The sequence below is a fragment of the Maniola jurtina genome, chromosome 2 (assembly GCF_905333055.1).
Source record: "Maniola jurtina chromosome 2, ilManJurt1.1, whole genome shotgun sequence".
In the NCBI taxonomy this organism is placed as follows: Eukaryota; Metazoa; Arthropoda; class Insecta; order Lepidoptera; family Nymphalidae; genus Maniola; species Maniola jurtina.
Genome location: NC_060030.1, coordinates 11,493,956 through 11,511,552, shown reverse-complemented (window position 1 = coordinate 11,511,552; position 17,597 = coordinate 11,493,956). Strand labels below are relative to the sequence as shown.

The 17,597-nt window shown below is 35.0% G+C and overlaps 2 protein-coding genes and 1 pseudogene across 3 annotated transcripts; all 3 read left to right on the top strand.

Moving 5' to 3' along the window:
* Nucleotides 1-340: 340 nt before the first annotated feature.
* LOC123871347 lies at nucleotides 341-6,105 on the top strand. Of its 2 annotated transcripts, none has more exons than XM_045915117.1 (6): nucleotides 341-618; nucleotides 1,603-1,694; nucleotides 3,372-3,524; nucleotides 3,843-3,932; nucleotides 4,019-4,375; nucleotides 4,879-6,105. In XM_045915117.1, exons 2-6 carry the CDS (start codon nucleotides 1,622-1,624, stop codon nucleotides 6,033-6,035), a joined length of 1,830 nt encoding a protein of 609 aa, XP_045771073.1. In that variant the 5' UTR covers nucleotides 341-618; nucleotides 1,603-1,621; the 3' UTR covers nucleotides 6,036-6,105. The 2 variants fall into 2 exon arrangements, with proteins under 2 accessions (XP_045771073.1, XP_045771064.1); XM_045915108.1 differs by having other exon boundaries at nucleotides 4,019-4,384.
* A 1,104-nt stretch (nucleotides 6,106-7,209) lies between these two features.
* On the top strand, nucleotides 7,210-12,592 carry LOC123872734 (annotated as a pseudogene).
* Nucleotides 12,593-13,272: 680 nt separating this feature from the next.
* Nucleotides 13,273-16,624, top strand: LOC123871361. The gene is made up of 6 exons (XM_045915128.1): nucleotides 13,273-13,534; nucleotides 13,749-13,846; nucleotides 13,941-14,088; nucleotides 14,998-15,090; nucleotides 15,605-15,762; nucleotides 16,408-16,624. Exons 1-6 carry the CDS (start codon nucleotides 13,468-13,470, stop codon nucleotides 16,606-16,608), a joined length of 765 nt encoding a protein of 254 aa, XP_045771084.1. The 5' UTR covers nucleotides 13,273-13,467; the 3' UTR covers nucleotides 16,609-16,624.
* The last annotated feature ends 973 nt before the right edge of the window (nucleotides 16,625-17,597 follow it).

The window sequence follows — 17,597 nt, the reverse complement described above, 5'->3', positions numbered from 1 at the left end:
CTAGGCCGCACATCCAATTGACTTATCATGGTCTTACTTATATTTTTAAATAAGAGGCCATTTCATAATGACCACAGTATATCCGAGATCAACGCACTGTAAACGAATGTTCTAGAAAACATTTTCCTCTTAGTCATGGAACTATGGATTCTAAAGAAATTGTTTGAAAAGCAAAAAATATTCATAATATAAAGACAAAAATAAGGAAGTACGAAATATTTTAATTTTATAATATGAAATATTAGTAATAATTAGTTATTATTCATTAGCTGCAATTTTCCGTATATTTTCCTGTCCAAAGTGCATGGAACTGAATACTACAAAGGCGGTCAAGAGCGTCTCTACTTTCACCCGTCCTTCACACATCTTTTATGAGTGAAAGAGACGGATTGTTGTTTTCCTTTCTCGTATACGTCATTTCACATTTCTCCGGTTTGTTGAAGTGGCTATATGAAATCAGTGTCGTTGTTCCATTGGTATCGTTCGTTTTAGGGCTGGCGTGTGATTTCTAATAATTATAATTTAATTGACTGTGAACAGCCAAAGAGGTGTGACAGCGGTAGCGATCGATCTTGTATCGATTTTATTACAGACGAGCAAAAGAAGTCAATTTACAAGGTAAGTGTTATCAGTTTAGTTTGATTTTATGTAACTTTTCTTTTATATTACGTTATATTTTCATGTATAAAAAATACCGGAAAATATTACCTGTATGGCCTCCTAGGTATGTTTATTAGAGTAAAATATTCACATTCCATACATATGAGTTAATTTTTTTCATTTCAATACACTCGGTACTCGTATTAGTGTGCAAGCAAAAGACTTCAACGCGCTACAGTGCCAGATTTTGAAACGTAACAACAAAAATATTATTATGACATATTATATTTATTTTATAACAAGTATTTATTATATTAAACTGAATTCGTTATAGAGGAAAAACCACAATTATATAATACTTTAATTTAAATTCATAAGTACGTTTAGTTATGATTTCTTTTCATAGTTAAGCAACCCGTTCGGTTGCATCACTTTTTCTACGAATTTTCCTGTTAAAAGGTAGACATCATTTAACTAGGTTATTCAAAAATTTTACCCGAGCGAAGCCTGAGCGAGTGAGCTAGTTTTTACTCAAATTAATATGATTGAACTTATTTGGGAGCTAACTTATGCCGGTTAGGTATGCTTTTAAATGCAACTCGCGCCTATTGTACATTGATAATACAGTCATAAAACTTTATGCAAGTGTCAACAGCAACTGTACAATGTTTTAACTTAATAAGTTGAACTATGCGCATATGCGTAACGAATGAACAAACAATCATTGTTTTTTATTTTTTTTTAATCTTTAAATAGATATAGTGATATAATATTCTTGACTGCATATAAGAAAAAATCATCAAGATGTTGCATTTCTATGATAACATCGTATAACCGAGTTTTTCTGGTTCTTCCCAGTAGGAAAGGCTTTCGGGCCAATGCAGTGGTAGATTCTTTTTAATGGTTAAAAACGCTTGTAAAAGTTAATTTGTATGAAAAATCTTTTTATTGTAAAGGTAATTAAAACGTTATATTCCAAGGGTACTTTTCTTGTATTTTCAGACGGAGTGCGAGTTCAACAATGAAGCTCTCCCTAGTGTTTGAGCTTCTGTTAATATTTGTGTTACTAGCATTTGCAGCCTCTAAAAATATCGGTAAGTGAACTAAGATAAAGTAAACTATTTTTTGGTTACCTACTAAGTAAGTATTACGTTATTATGAGCTAAAATATAATATATATTATTAGTTTACAATTTATAGCTTTCTTTATGCAATGACTAATAAAACACAAATACTTTGAATAGTTAACTTTTTACAGTTTACAGAGGATGTCTATCTGTGTTTATAATTAAATGTTGTGTTAAATGCTTGTGAATAATAAAGAAAAAGCTGATGTAACTATAATGTTTATGGATGTTTCACGCGTCTATGTGAATAGGTGTTCATACGGTCTAGTATAGATTACTTTCAACAAAATAGGTAGATGTTTGACCGTGCTTCCTATAGGTAGATGTAGCGTGGGCCGGTGTATTCAAATGTACCTATATGTTCGGAATTAAGACCACATTTAACTGAAAATTCTTACTTAAACATTATTGATATTCCTATAGTTTACTTTTAGTAATCTTTTGGAATAATCTTAATCATAGAGAAACTTGTTGTAGGTGAAGTATTTTGTCTTCCTTTGAACCAAGATAGCAATCATTTGGATTAAATAATTACCTTAGGCGATAAATATTGCGAATCTTTATATTAAAATATAGTCTCAATATGCCAAGAATTATAAATATTACACTATCTACTTGTGTATATACGAGCAAATCAAGCAGGAAAATATTTACGATACAAATAAATCTTTACTAATGTAGATATGCGCATTCGTACATCGTGAAAAAAATGTGTGCATTATTTAGTCAACAAATTCGATTCAACACAATGTAGACATCTTCCGTGAAAGCGGAATATAAAACAGATTTATATTCCGTTTGTGTATTTGAAACACGAAATGTATGTAACTTATAAACGATCTAGCGTGACATCGATAAAAAATATTTTAATAAGTTTATGAATTAAAATCTATAAATTATAAGTCCTGAGTCACTGAATGACGCGTCAACGCCCAGTAAAAACCCTTGGACAAGAAAGCTGAAATTTTGCACAGAGGTTTCCCTCAATGCAGACAGGGAACAAGGCCGGATTTTTCGAAATTTATCTGAAATAGAGAATAACGAGGATTTATATTTTAAAAAACGCTGTGGGCGGTGGCTAGTTTTTGTAACTGTTCTGATAACAGATTAGGTATTATAGGCGTAAGAGCACCTGCAAGAGCAATCACAATGTATTTTTCAACACTGAAAATGCGAATAAACGCGTCGACCGCAACGGATGCACCAAAGAAATGTGAATGACGTAAGCTGCGTATATATATCCGGCGGATGCGGCTTGCAAATTCATAATTATGAATGCGAAAGTGTCCGTCTGCTAGTTTTCACGGCTCATCTGTTAACCGATTTGGATGAAATTTGGCACACATCTAGCTTGTATCCTAGGTCATAAGCTACTTTTATCCCGGAAAATCCAAGACTTCCCACGGGATTAAAAAAACTTTAATTCACGCTGAAAAACTGTTTAGTACAAAGATGCTTGCTTCCCGGTGTCGAATATAGGTTACTCTTATCCCGGCAAATCAGAGAGTTCCCACAAGATTTTAAAAAAACCCAAAACTTAGGCGGACTAAGACGCGGACATAATCTACCTAGTTCAAAATAAAAGAAAGGTTGTCAAAAGTTACATCCAGATATTTTTTAATTTATCTGAACTTTATGTTACAGGAAATCAGAAAAACAACAAGAAAGGCATTCAAAAGCAAAATGATGACATAAAAATAGAAGATAACAGTATTAATAGGTTCTGCAAGTGTTCTGAGGCGTACTGCAACTGTTGCCGAGATTTCGCCGTTCCTGTAATCAATTTGAACGGTCCAGGTAAGATATGAGTTTTTCCTACATATCTATGCTTTTTCCCCTCCTGGTAGAGAAAGAGCCAGCGAGGGCCAGATCTTCGTTATTTTATAAAAGCTAAGTCAGATAAGCTGTTTTGAAGTTAAGTTTGAATACGTTTCCAATGCAAAAAAAAATAATTGGAATAATATCAGTAGAATAAAAATTGTTTTATTGACACTAGTGCTATTTTATTCATGAGTTATGCTACTTTATTAGAGATAGGGGTAATGGTAATAAATTCCCTTTTTTTAATTGATTAATTTTTAACAAAAAGTGATTAATTAAATGTTTTTTTTTCAGGATGTGCTTCGCTAATGTACTTAAGTGGCGATAAAATGTCCGTATCATTAAGCTTCGGTAATAAAGTCATCACTAATCGGACACTCTCCAGTATGTATGCTTAAATCTTATTATTATTTTAAAGTTTGTTGAGACTCATCCAGTAAATAGTATGTACTATGCTTGGTTTTTCACAGGTCGCAAACCTAGTCCTGTTTGCATGCCTCTACCCGGAGGTATATCAAAGTTCTGTGGACGAGTGTATAATATAGCGAGAGCAGGAGAAGAGTTTAGAGCCTGTCTCGGCTTGGAACTACAAGCTAAGAATACTGTTGAAGCAGCAGTAAGAGTATCCTGTTTCAAGTTCGGCCCTAGAGGTGTAACTTCTGAGCCAGCTGATCCGCTGCCGTTAGTGCCTCAGGATGAAAAGGATGCAGATGACGACGACGATGACGACGACGACGACGACGACGATGACGTCGTCGATTTTGGTATCGACGCTGATGATGATGATGACGACGATGATGAAGAAGAGACCGATGATGATGACGAAGGTGATGATGGTTATTAATTTGTTTAATTTTTTTTTAAATATAAACATGAAATTTACAGCTTACAACATCTTGATATTTTTAGTATAATTATTATCTCTGAGTTTAGGAAAATATGTATATATAATAACGTCTGACTCAGTCTGCGTTTTGGTTTTACTGTAAGCATACTGAGATATTATTATTTAATAAATAAAAAAACAATTAATCAATCAATTAAAATAAAATATCCGTTCCAAGCAACTTGACCGAAATTTTGCGCAAATTTTGGTCACGCTGCCTTCTTTCATTGGATTTAACATGATGAATCAACATCTTATTTGTACTAAGACTTTTGATGTAGTGACCCCAGGCTCACTACACCAAAATGGAAGAAAATTGTAACACTCGCTAAAAGACATACCTGCATACATCCTAACACAATCATAAATTTTTATGATAAGTATTTGAACAAATAACGTAGGTACAATTACAAAATGTAAAGCTTGGTCTTCTCAACTTTTCAGGTGGTCTCGATGCAGTCAACGATGTAGACAGCGCAGACTACACAGGATTCAGTCTTCTCGGAGAAGATTTACTAGGAGGCCTATTCGGTTCGTCCGGTGGCAAAAAACCGACAAAGAATAAAAATAAACAAGCTCCATTTACAACTACCACGACGAGCCGTCCGCGTCCCGTCCGTAGACCGATCAGACCTGTTAGACCTGCTACAACACTTAGGCCATATGTTACAAGGATTACTACAATTAGAGTTCGACCGGTCAACCGTAGACCTACACGCAGACCATTAAGAAGACCAGGTACTACTATACGACCAATAAGTGCTTCTTCCGTTACGGCAGATAAAAGTGCTACCGTTCCAACGATATCTACAACCATGGCACCTTTAACATCCGTAACCACGGAGGTTAAAGCTCCTTCAATTGAAATACAAGAAAACGCTCAAAGTGAGACTCATCAGGTAATACCTATAACTGAAAAACTTTTACCAACTCAGGAATCGACGACGCCTAAAAGTGATACCACGTTTGAAGATTCAGGTTTAGAAATGTCCTTAGCCCATATAACTGATCAACTTTCTCTTAATATTATGCCAGTTACTCAATTAGTACCAACAGAACAAGTCAAAGAGGATGATGTGAAAGCCACTACGGAAAAAGAGATGAATTTTGAAAAAATCGAAACAATTACTTCTAAGCCACACTCTAAAATCCCTTTTGCAACGACAGTTGACGATGATGAAAATGAAGAAACGGTGCAAATAGTCCAAACTCTGGATTCCCCTGAAGAGCATGCTGCTGATAGTGAAAATGTAGTAGATGAAACTAGATCACATCATGAATCAAATCATCATTACGAAGGACTTTCTCTGCCCAAGAAAAAGCATAGAGGAGGAAATTTCAATTTAGATGATTTAGATGTTCTTGATTTAACTGGTATTGGAGAAAGTGTTGGTCATCAATTAGGCATTTTCGGTAGACATAAACGGCAAAACAAAAATAAAGTTAACAAACCTCACAACATGAGAGGTTTTAACGATTATGATGATATTCTTGGATTGGAAGCTTTAAGTGAATCAATCGCTTTTCCCGATATCGATGATCTTAGCAGGAAAGACAGAAGAAGACAAAACAAAATGATGAGAGGTTTATGGCCTCAGTGATTATAAGTCAATCTAGTAGTAATTCTTAGCTTATTATTTATTTATTTATTTCTACATATTAAATTGTAAATAGTAATCTTACGTAAAATGTTTATATTTAAAAGACATTAAATTAATCATAAATATTTGGTATTTTCATTGAATTTATCGTAATTACAAAGAGCAAAAAACTTTAAGAGCATAATTTATACAAGAGCATACTTTAAAGCATTGCGAAAGGCAAAATTAAAAAAAAAAGAAGTAAGTATGAGCATTTTATTTCAATCAATTTTTATAAATAAGAGGCCACAATTATCGAGTTCCCTGGTACTGTGATGAGCGCTGTGGTCTTATAAGTGGGAGGTCCCGGGTTCAATCCCCGGCAAGGGCAATTGGGACATTTATAACTTAACTCTGATCTGGCCTGTTGGGAGGTAGTTACCACTCTATCAGTGAAAGTGTATCGTACCGCCAACGCTAAATGCGTTTCAGTATAATGCTGTGTAGAAACCGATAATAATATACGGAATGGGTTAAATAAATCTACCATACCCTTTTATAGTTAGCCCGCATTTTAGAATGCATCATCACTTACCACCAGCCAGGTGAGATCGCTGTCAGGGGTTAACTTGTAATGGGATAAAAAAAATTTGAAGTTTGTTATACAAAAAGTATATAGTACTAGCTGATGCCCGCGACTTCGTCCGCGTGGATTTACATTTTCTAAAATCCCGCGGGAACTCTTTGATTTTCCGGGATAAAAAGTAGCCTGTTAATCCAAGGCATAATCTATCTCCATTCTAATTTTCAGCGAAATCCGTCCAGTAGTTTTTGCGTGAAAGAGTAACAAACATACACACACACACACACACACACACACACACACACACACACACACACACACACACACACACACACACACACACACACACACACACACACACACACATACAAACTTTCGCCTTTATAATATTAGTGTGACAGAAATTTATGACCTTCAACATGTCTGCAATAACCTAATAAGCAAAGCAGTCTGGTAAAAAGATCGGCCTCACTTGGGGCGAGTTGAAGCCTGAGGTGTCCGATTGATCGGCTTGTAAGAAAGCGCTGTCTGCCCTCTGCCACGGAGCCCGAGGGAATACATAGGATTTAATAATGATGAATAAACTCTACGTCAATAATAATAAGAGCAACTATGTATGGTAAATAACAATGTTTAAATATAAATGAATTTAAGGAAAAACGTTTGCCTTAATGCAGATTATTATAATTCATATTTCAAACAACAGTAAAGTAAGTTTTTCATATAAGAATAAAATAACTACCTATGTATAAACTCGAAACCAGTAGTTATGACCTTCCATTTGAAAAAAGTTATTGCTTTACGGACATCCGTTCGTCGTTATACCACTTCTAACGAAATGCAATGAGAGATCCATAACAAACGTCATGAGCGTTTAATATGCGCAATTGATTGCATAATTGTCGGAAGTGTTTAGCTGTCTGGAAGTGGATCTGTTTTGGTGATTGCCTATTTATTATATGTAAGTCCCCAACAAAGTCACTAATAGCAACTTACATTCAACTTGCGTTCCCAATTCTGAAAGTAGGAATCGATACTGCCATTTAAAGTGGCTACTTTCTCCAGACCGTAGGTACATTAAAATTTAAAACTTGTTTGCCATGCTCATTGGCCGTGCAGCTCAAGCCAGGCTAGGAACTTTGTAACTGGACAGCAGTTAAATAGATGGAAGTTTCATGCTTCACCAACAATTTCAACTGGAGAGCCAGTCGAAGCTGTTGTAAAAGTAATTGTGAATTATTTTACAATGTCTTTACACCTTAAACTGCTGTCAATATTAATTAGTATACACTTTCATTCCTTTTGTTTTGCTAGACATGGTACGTATTGTTATCCGTAAAAACAAAATACACTATTTCAGTGCTTATTCATGCAGAAATTGTTTATTGTTTATTGTTTAACGCTTTCTACCTTTACCCAATAATATTTCAGGTGAATTTATAACTAAAAATGATAGACCTTACGGCATTTTAAATATAAAAGTGCCACAAGCACTTTGGCAGCAAGCTTTAAATCCAACACCAGTACTCAAGTCTCCTGTAACTATTACTGTGCCTATACATGTTGCTGCAGAGGAAGAAAATGAAGTCGAAGAAAATGAAATTGAAAATGTAGTAAATGATGGCACTGAAGTTAGCGTATCCGTAGACAGCACTTTGATAAACGATGAGCCTGTTACTTCAACAACTGTGGCACCTGTGACTACAGTTTCTCAATCGCCAGTTCTTCAAGATGGTCTTCCAGAACAACCAGTGCAAGAAGTAACTGGCCAAGTAATACGATTCCCTTGTACGTGTAACGATGGTCAGTGTGGATGTTGTACAGGAGCGATCATGGAACGCTTCAGAATGAAAGCATGCGGAAATATATCTTTTGTACCAGAAGATTTTGTGTTCGATGTTAGATTAACTATGAACAATAGCACTGTAGTCCGGCGTAGAGTTTCAGGTAACTTCTTAATTCTTTTTCATTGCCCCAAACTTTTCTCAAGTAGGTATTTACATACAAACATTACTACTTCAATCATATCATCATTAAAATTTTACATTTCAGCTAGTGATCCCCCGCCCATTTGCTTTAATCCCAGGAGAGCCCCATTTGTCCGAGTTTGTGCAGAAATCAGCAACATCCGAATTAGAAACGGAAATGCATTCGCCTGTCTAGATATTAATGCAGATATTGCTAATTTCCCTGTTTACTCAGCTTCGTTTAGATGTTTTGGGTAAGACTTTATTAAAGTTAAATAATTATATAAGAAATTTATTTACGAATTAGTTTAACCAATTAATATGATTCTCAAAACAAAACTATGTGAATCTATCTAAACAGTTATTTTGTTTGTTTCAAGATTGGGAACATCTGGTATACAAACTGGTTTAAAACCAAAACCAGTATCTTCGGGTCCAAAACCAGTGAACTTATTCGGAAGTGGCAATACTAACAATGATGGAACCATCTTAGATGCAGCCGGTCAAATACTTACTGGTGGTGGTAATGGAAACGGATTATTTGGAGTTCCCCAAGGGGGACTTTTTGGAGGAGGCGGCGGGCCTTTAGATGCTATTGGAGATGCAGTAGGGGATCTAATACAACGAAGATAATTTACGAGTAATATTGATAATAAGACAGATGTTGAATAGGATCCAATAGACTGCTAGTAATTTAATTATTTAACTGTAATTTAAGAATAATTTATTAAAGCTTTATTTTTATGATTTTTGTTTCATTTTTTCAGTGGTTTAATATTAAACTCTCAAAAGACAAAATTAGTCCACATACATTCACCAAATTTAAAAGCTAACAGCATGTTAAAACATAAACTTATTGCGCATAATCATAACTGTTTGCACCAACCACATAGCAACTGTAATTGTCCCACTATTGAAATAGTTAACTCGCATAAATACTTAGGATTAATAATTGACCATAAGTTCAACTGGCATGAGCACATAAAGCATGTATGTGATAAGCTCAGAGCATTCTTGGCAAACTTATTTATAATTAGAAATAGGTTAAATTTTAAAGTCAAATTGATGCTGTACAATGCTCTTGCCGACTCCATAATTGCTTATGGGTTGAGTAGCTATGGTCGAACCGACAAGTCGCACTTACAACATGTTTATCAGTTGCAACTAAGGATTTTAAAAACCATTGTTCCTCTTAATATTAAACTACTTGCAAAAAATAATGAAAATCTTATATTTAAGTATTGTAAAGTGATTAATATTTATGACAAAGTACAATTTACGCTTCTGAAAGAACAATTTTTTAATTTAGCCATACAAAAGGAAGTTAGTAACAAAATTCAGACACGCAAAGTAACTCAAAAAAAACTAGTTACCATCTTTGCAAAAAATAAATATGGTGAGCGCACCAGCGCGTACATGATCCCTCGCCTAATAAATAGTTTAGATAATACTTTTAGGTCAGGACTTACCGAATTTAACCTTAAACACAAGTTAAAATCATACTTTCAAAACAAATATTAACAATTCCCATTTTTGAAAAATTAAAAATAACAAATTATTATCTTGTAATGTTCCCTAGTGCTTCTATAAATAATGTATATATTATTTATGGAAGTACTATACACAAAATCGATTAATGGACGGAATGATAAGCAACATACTAAACCTTAGTGGTTTTTTTGTTGTGTTAAAAGCATTTGTAATACGTTCAATATTTGATAGTTAATAAAAAAAAAAAAAAAAAAAAAAAAAAAAAATTTAAGAGAAGCTACAAAGGGGAACTTTTGCAGGAGGCGGCGGGCCTTTAGATGCTATTGGAGTTGCAGTAGCAACCTAATACATTGAAGAGAATTTGATATTGATAATAAGAAAGATGTGATATATAATTCAATAGACTGTTAGTAATTTATTTACTGAACGGTGATTTTAATAATAATATATAAAAATTTTATTTCTACGATCTTTGTGCCATTTAAGAGAAGGTAATATGAAGCCTTTGCCGGAAATTTCTCAACAGTGTGTCGGGGCATATAAAAACGGATGTAAAAGGTAAACATCCGTAGAGTGGCTCGATATAACCGGAACGAACGTGTAAGGAAAAATTAAAAGATTAAACAAAGCATAAACGCACAAACGAGCTCATTATGTGAAAGTGGTAAATCCCGTGATGATCAGATCTCGCTATCACCATTAACCGGTTCAAAGTTAAGGCGAATTGGGCCGACTGTATTACTCGCACGACCGGCATTGGCGTAGCTCCGTTGCATTAGGCTATGGAAATGTACATCAAGTTTTTTATATTTGTTATAGTGACATTGTTTATAAGCCCTGCTTGTGGAAACGGTGAGCGATTTGTGAGATTTTCACACTTTTGAATGTTTATTTTTTAACCCCGACCCAAAAAGAGGTGTTATAAGTTTGACGTGTGTATCTGTGTCAGTGGCATCGTAGCTCCTAAACTAATGAACCGATTTTAATTTTCTTTTTTTTTTTCTTTGAAAACTGGCTTAATCGAGAGTGTTCTTAGCCATAATCCAAGAAAATCGGTTCTCCCGTTTGAAAGTTATTAGCTCTTTTCTGTCATTACTGTAACCTTCACTTGTCGGGGGTGTAACAAATTTTTAATTTACACTTGTTCATACTGTGATTTCTTTTATATAAAATAATATGACAGTCATTCAAGCGAAATATATTATTTTATATACTTATGTAGTATGTATGCATGTTAGAATTCGCATAGAGTATGAGTATAAATTGGTTTGTAATTAAAACTGGTAAATTTCTTGAAGAGCAGGTAATATTTATTATAATATTTACAAAAATTAATACTTGTTTACAGTACTAACTTTCAATGATTTGAATACTACCAGCTTTGATAAGCTATCTGGTATCGAATTACCAGACAGTCCCTTACTGTTGCTGGATCGATTAAACTGGAGGCGGATCTCAAACATTTCCCACTATGCAAGACAAAATCAAGGAGGCAACGAAGAAACGTCGTCTAGAAGATGCACATGTAACCTTGGAGTTTGCAAATGTTGCACAGGCTTTTTAATGGATTTGTTCAATCAAAAAGCTTGTATGAAGGTTACCTATCATCCAGGCGACTTTGCTTTTGATGTTGCGATGTCTTTCAATGATAGAATTCTTTATGAAAATTCTATTTCAGGTATGTGCGATCCGCATTACTTTGAAAGAGGAAAACATTAATGTTAGGTATTTAGTTACTTAATAAAAGTTGTTACATGTTTACAGGAAAAAACCCAAGACCGATATGCATAAATCCACCGAGATTGACGAATTTAAAAGTTTGCGCGCAATTTTATAACGTATTCTTTCCCGGAAGGAACTTTCACTTTTGTTTAGCAATGAACGGAAAATGGCGATCGCTCCAATTGTTCAACTTTGCATTTGATTGCTTGCGGTAAGGTTCATTACCATTAATTAATTTGATCATTTTTAACTCTGTCGTAGAGGAGACCCGTACTCAGTAGTGGGCCGGCGATGGGTTGATCATGATGATTATGAGGATAATGTTGATGCAAGTTAAGCATTATAGTAAAACAGGAGAAAAAGAACGGGGCAGGACCTAAGATATATTGTAGTTTTTATTATACTTAACTTAAAGAAGCATGGATTTGACCCGAAACAGTCTTAAGAGAAAAGGATTGTTATAAAAAATAACATATCAAATTAATTACATATTATTTATTACTTACTACTTTGTAGTTAATTTAAAAGACGCCTTTTTCGGGAACAAATTCTGAAATAAACTCAAGAAACCAATTGATGTAATTACAATTATTGCATACTGGGTTTACAATAATTAATGAATTTTTCATTTTGTTTCATAAAGTATGGGTGCAAATGGCATAGCTATGGTGAGTCCTGAGGAAAATGGTGGAATAACAATTCCTAATCCTCAAGGCGGAGTCGACGCTGTTATTGACGCAGGGGAAGACGACATAGAAGAATATGACGAGTCTAATATAGTACGGTCACTGTTAGAAATATTCGACGAAGATTAATTTTAAATAACTAAGATATAATTCTTAAGACTATTTATTATTTAGATTGTACAGGATACGGTCAATCGCCATATATTATGATAGTGAATTTGAATAATTATGTACAATTACGAGAGTAAAAGAGTTAAGCAACTACCAATGCGATTTGTTTTACAATCCTATAATTAATAATAATTATAAACGCGAAAGTGTGTATGTATGGATGTTTGTTAAACTACTGGACGGATTTGGCTGTTGGAATGGAGATAGATTTTGCCCTGGATACTTTTATCCCGGAAAATCAATATTTATAAACCTATATTCACGGGAACGAAGTTGCGGGCATCAGCTAGTATTTTATATGGTTGAAAAATCTTATACAAACATGGGTTATGGTTTGATTAACTTATTGGTAAACATACATTCTGATCTTTGTTAACTAGCTATTACGTACTGTCAAGTCAATATTATTGGCAGCAAAGGAAGCTAGGCTATTCGAAGACTTTCATCAAAAGGGCTTGGGTCTGATTTATACGATCGACTATAGATTGTAGCTTTGGATGAAATATAATGCCCACATCGGGCCTTGTGGTCATTTATTTCCCATTACTGGCGCTCCTATAAGTACGTTTTCTAAACGAAAGAGAAAATGGTCCGTCCACTCCAGCAAAAATGGATATTTAATGACGATCAGTAGTGGTGCGTCTGTATACGCAGGAGTTTCTCTAGAAAGTCCCGCAAGCCAGTTGTCGTTCGTGCATCGTATATCTTGCATACAAATAATAACTATTGAATCTCAATCTATGAGTTGACGTAACTTACCGGCGTGCTGTCATTTCGATAGTGTCCCTTGAGACCTCAACATAATAGGTACGAGACAATACGAACTTAGAAATATGAAATTGAAAGTGGAAAAAATGTTCTTCTTTTTTGGTATTTGTGCTGTAATAATTGGCGTTAGTGGTAAGTTTTATGTAATTTTTCAATAAGAGATTAAGTAGGTGTATCTAATTAATCTTCTGTAAATTAAATTAATTTTCTTTACCCTCCGTAATTCTAAATTTTCTTTCTTTTCCCAATAATAATATCTAGTACAAGGACTGTCTCTTACCCAAATACTTGCTCATTGCCCCTATTGCAATTTTCGTCACATTTATTGATTTTTCATGAATTTTAGGTGTTTCTTCTGAGCAACAATTTTTCGAGAGTATAAAAGAGGATAATGCAATGGACGTTACTGATTTTTCTGTGTACTATGATTTGGAAACCAATAAGGTAAAATATTGATGATTTTATTAATATCCTTTAAGTAAAAGAATTAATTGATGTTTAAGAACTAGATAAAATCAAAATTCTCTCTATTTTTCAGACAATACGGGCCATGATGCCCAGGCCGTGGTACAAGCCCGGATGGTTACTTCGACTACCGTTTAGAGGCGGACCATGCAAATGCGAAGGCATGCGTTGCAAATGCTGTACCGGTATTCGAGTGCAAGCTTTCAATTTGGATAGACAAAGTAAGAATGACCATCACGTCATTTGCGTAGTTACTTTTGCGTAGTTACTTACTCGTATGTTAAGTGTAGAACTTATTTCTATGAGATTCCAACAAAGGTTTCAGCTTTAATGAATAAGTATATTAGGTACTAGCTGATGCCCGCAGCTTCGCCCGCGTGGTTTTAGGGTCTGAAATCCCGTGGGAACTTTTGATTTCTCAGGACAAAAGTAGCCTATCCGCAATAGCCCGTCTCGGGGATGCAACGTGTTTCTGTACCACGTAAAAACATTTAAATGGATGATTCTTTAAAAATCCCGCTGGATCACCAGGATTTAGGAATGCAATTCCTTACAGCATCAGGGTTGAGGAGTTGGATCCTCGAAGTCAACGACAAAGTCTTTACTTGGTACAGATACCTTCAATATCAATCAATTTATAACCGACAGTTTCTAAATCCCATTAGTATTGATGGTGAGGTCCCCTGCAGCATCAGAATTGAAGAGTTGGCATCCAATTTTTTTATAAAACAATGTCACAAAGTTCCTCTATCGATTAAAAAAAATACGCAAATCGGTTCAGAAATCTCGGAGATTTCGGTGTATATAGGCAGAAAAACACAACTCCCTTTTTGAAAGTCGGTTAAAAAAGTAGCCTATGTTATACCCTGGTCAATCCTCTACTTGTCTGTGAAAATCCCGTCAAAATCGGTTCAGCCGTTCCGAAAATTAGCCTTTTCAAACTGACAGACAGACAGACAGACAGACAGACAGACAAAAATTTTAAAAACGTGTGATTCAGTGTTGGTATCGTTCAAATAACCATATGAGCTTAATATGAGGTAATTATTTCGAAATTACAGACAGGCACTCCAATTTTATTTATTAAATTAAGTATAGATTTTATTTTAATGGGTACTTTTAATTTTCAGCATGCGGTATTTTAACATACGACTCTCAACAGTCTACCATCGATTTCGAAGTCGTCATGAATAATGCAAGCGTGCGAAAGGATTCCTTTTCGAGTGAGTAAACACATTTCGGGTTCTTCTACATCCTAAAGATGTTCTGATAGCCAAACGCCTTGTTCTGTTTATTATTTTAAACTGATTTGAGTGGTCACTCGACTACAAATACGAATCACCTGCCATTTTTAGGGTTCCGTTGTCTGTCTGTCCGTCGTGTCTGTCAAGAAAACCTATAGGGTACTTCCCTTTGATCTAGAATCATGAAATTTGGCAGGTAGGTAAGTCTTATAGCAGAAGTAAAAGAATAAATCTGAAAACCTTGAATTTGTGGACACTTCTTTAAAAAAAAAATTAAAATGTGTGTAAATTTTCAAAGTAAGATAACTATACCAAGTAGGGTATCATATGTAAGGGCTTTACCTGTACATTCTAAAATAGATTTTTATTTATTTTTATGCATGATAGTTTATGATTTATCGTGCAAAATGTCGAAACCGAGTACGGAACCCTCGGTGCGCGAGTCCGACTCGCACTTGGCCGGTTTTACTTAAATAAAGTTTCTTTTTTCCAGCTCGGAACCCACCACCTTTCTGTGTGCCTATACCAGTCCCGTATTTACCACCTGGCTTAGTTGACATGTGTGTGAGATTATTCGACATCACAGTAGTGGATCAAAAGCTGCACGTTTGTATGGATATGGATACTAGAATCGACATGGCACCGATAGTGGTATGTTTAAAAAAATAATATATATTTAGTAGGTAGTATAGGTAATCTACTTATTTTTAAAATATGCACGAGTACCTATGCATTTACCCCAGGCTTAGATACCGGCTGCAGTAATATCCTAGGTACAGTTTACCTATTTCTTTTGTATCTTTTATATCGTATAATAATTAACCCCCGACCCAAAAAGAGGTTTAAGAGGTAAGTTTGACGTGTGTATCTGTGTATTTGTCTGTGGCATCGGTAGCTCCTAAACTAATGAACCGATTTTAATTTAGTTTTTTTTTGTTGTTTGAAAGGTGGCTTGATCGAGAGTGTTCTTAGCTATTTAATCCAAGAAAATCGGTTCAGCCGTTTGAAAGTTATCAGCGCTTTTCTAGTTACTGTAACCTTCACTTCTCGGGGGTGTTATAAATTTTTAATTTACACTTGTAATTATTAGCATACTTTTTTGGAGGGCAAATACGGAAAAGCTTTATTGTTTTAAAAAGGCCAGTGCAGAAGAAAACTGGATAGCCCCCGCGCCAACCAGGTGCGCGGGTGCCGCGCGGGTGTGCGGGACGTCCCTCCGCCTCATACCCCGATTGCCATCTCGTCCTGTCGCGTACTATACCTACTTAGGTGTTAATAAAAATTGTTTCATTTTAGATTTTACATTTCGACTGCATGGATATGGGGGCAGGAGGTGTTAGTTTGACCAAACCTGGTGGTTCGGATTCAAATGGCTTATTACCTGGAGTTACTGCACCAGAGCCCGGGCAAGTGGATAGCGATGTGTACGACCCCGTTAGTCAAAAGGAAGAGACGACGGAAAAAATATTTTTCAACAATAGTATTAAATACATTTAAGTTTTATATTTGATTTTAGGTATGGATAGGTACGTTATCTACAATACTTAGGTATAATAAACAATTACAGTGCATTTCTAATAATTTTAAGATTGAACGTTAATAAAATTGACATGATTAATAAATTCACTCTTTTATTTTTATTAACCCCCGACCCAAAAAGAGGGGTGTTATAAGTTTGACGTGTGTAACTGTGTATCTGTGTGTCTGTGTATCTGTGTATCTGTGTATCTGTGTATCTGTCTGTGGCATCGTAGCGCCTAAACGAATGAACCGATTTTAATTTAGTTTTTTTTGTTTGAAAGGTGGCTTGATCGAGAGTGTTCTTAGCTATAATCTAAAAAAATTGGTTCAGCCGTTTAAGAGTTATCAGCTCTTTTCTAGTTTTCTTGTAGAAAAGAAGGTTAGATAACCGTTAGGTTCATAATATTATGTCAATAGACAAATGTCAAGCTGTCAAGATGGACGTTGCCTAAATACATCATTATTTATTTGAAAATGATGTTTTGGAAAACTCAAATACTTTGGATCGTCGGGGGTGTTATAAATTTTTAATTTACACTTGTTACAACCGAGTTATAGCAGTTCCATACATTACAAGTTACAACGCAATGGTAGGTACGCACTACGTTTACGCACGCAATGGTAGGTACGCACTACGTTTACGCTTACGCAGCCGATGCATCACTACGAGACGAGTTATCTGTTCCAATCATCATCAAAAAAAGGTGGAAAGAGAGATATAAATCATACTAGTTACCTACTTACCTGTGACTTACCTAATAATATAGTAGGTAGGCAGTAGGTAGGTAAGCTTAAGTCTTGATTCCCTTGGGGTTTTTGAGGACACTAGCTAGAGAGATACATACACCTCTGTCTATCTTTTAAACTGTTAAGGGTCATGAGACCGGCCTGCCCGCGAAATTCAAATTTAATTTGGTTTTTCGCAATTTGTAAACTATTACAACAACGTAGGCTTATGGTTATTT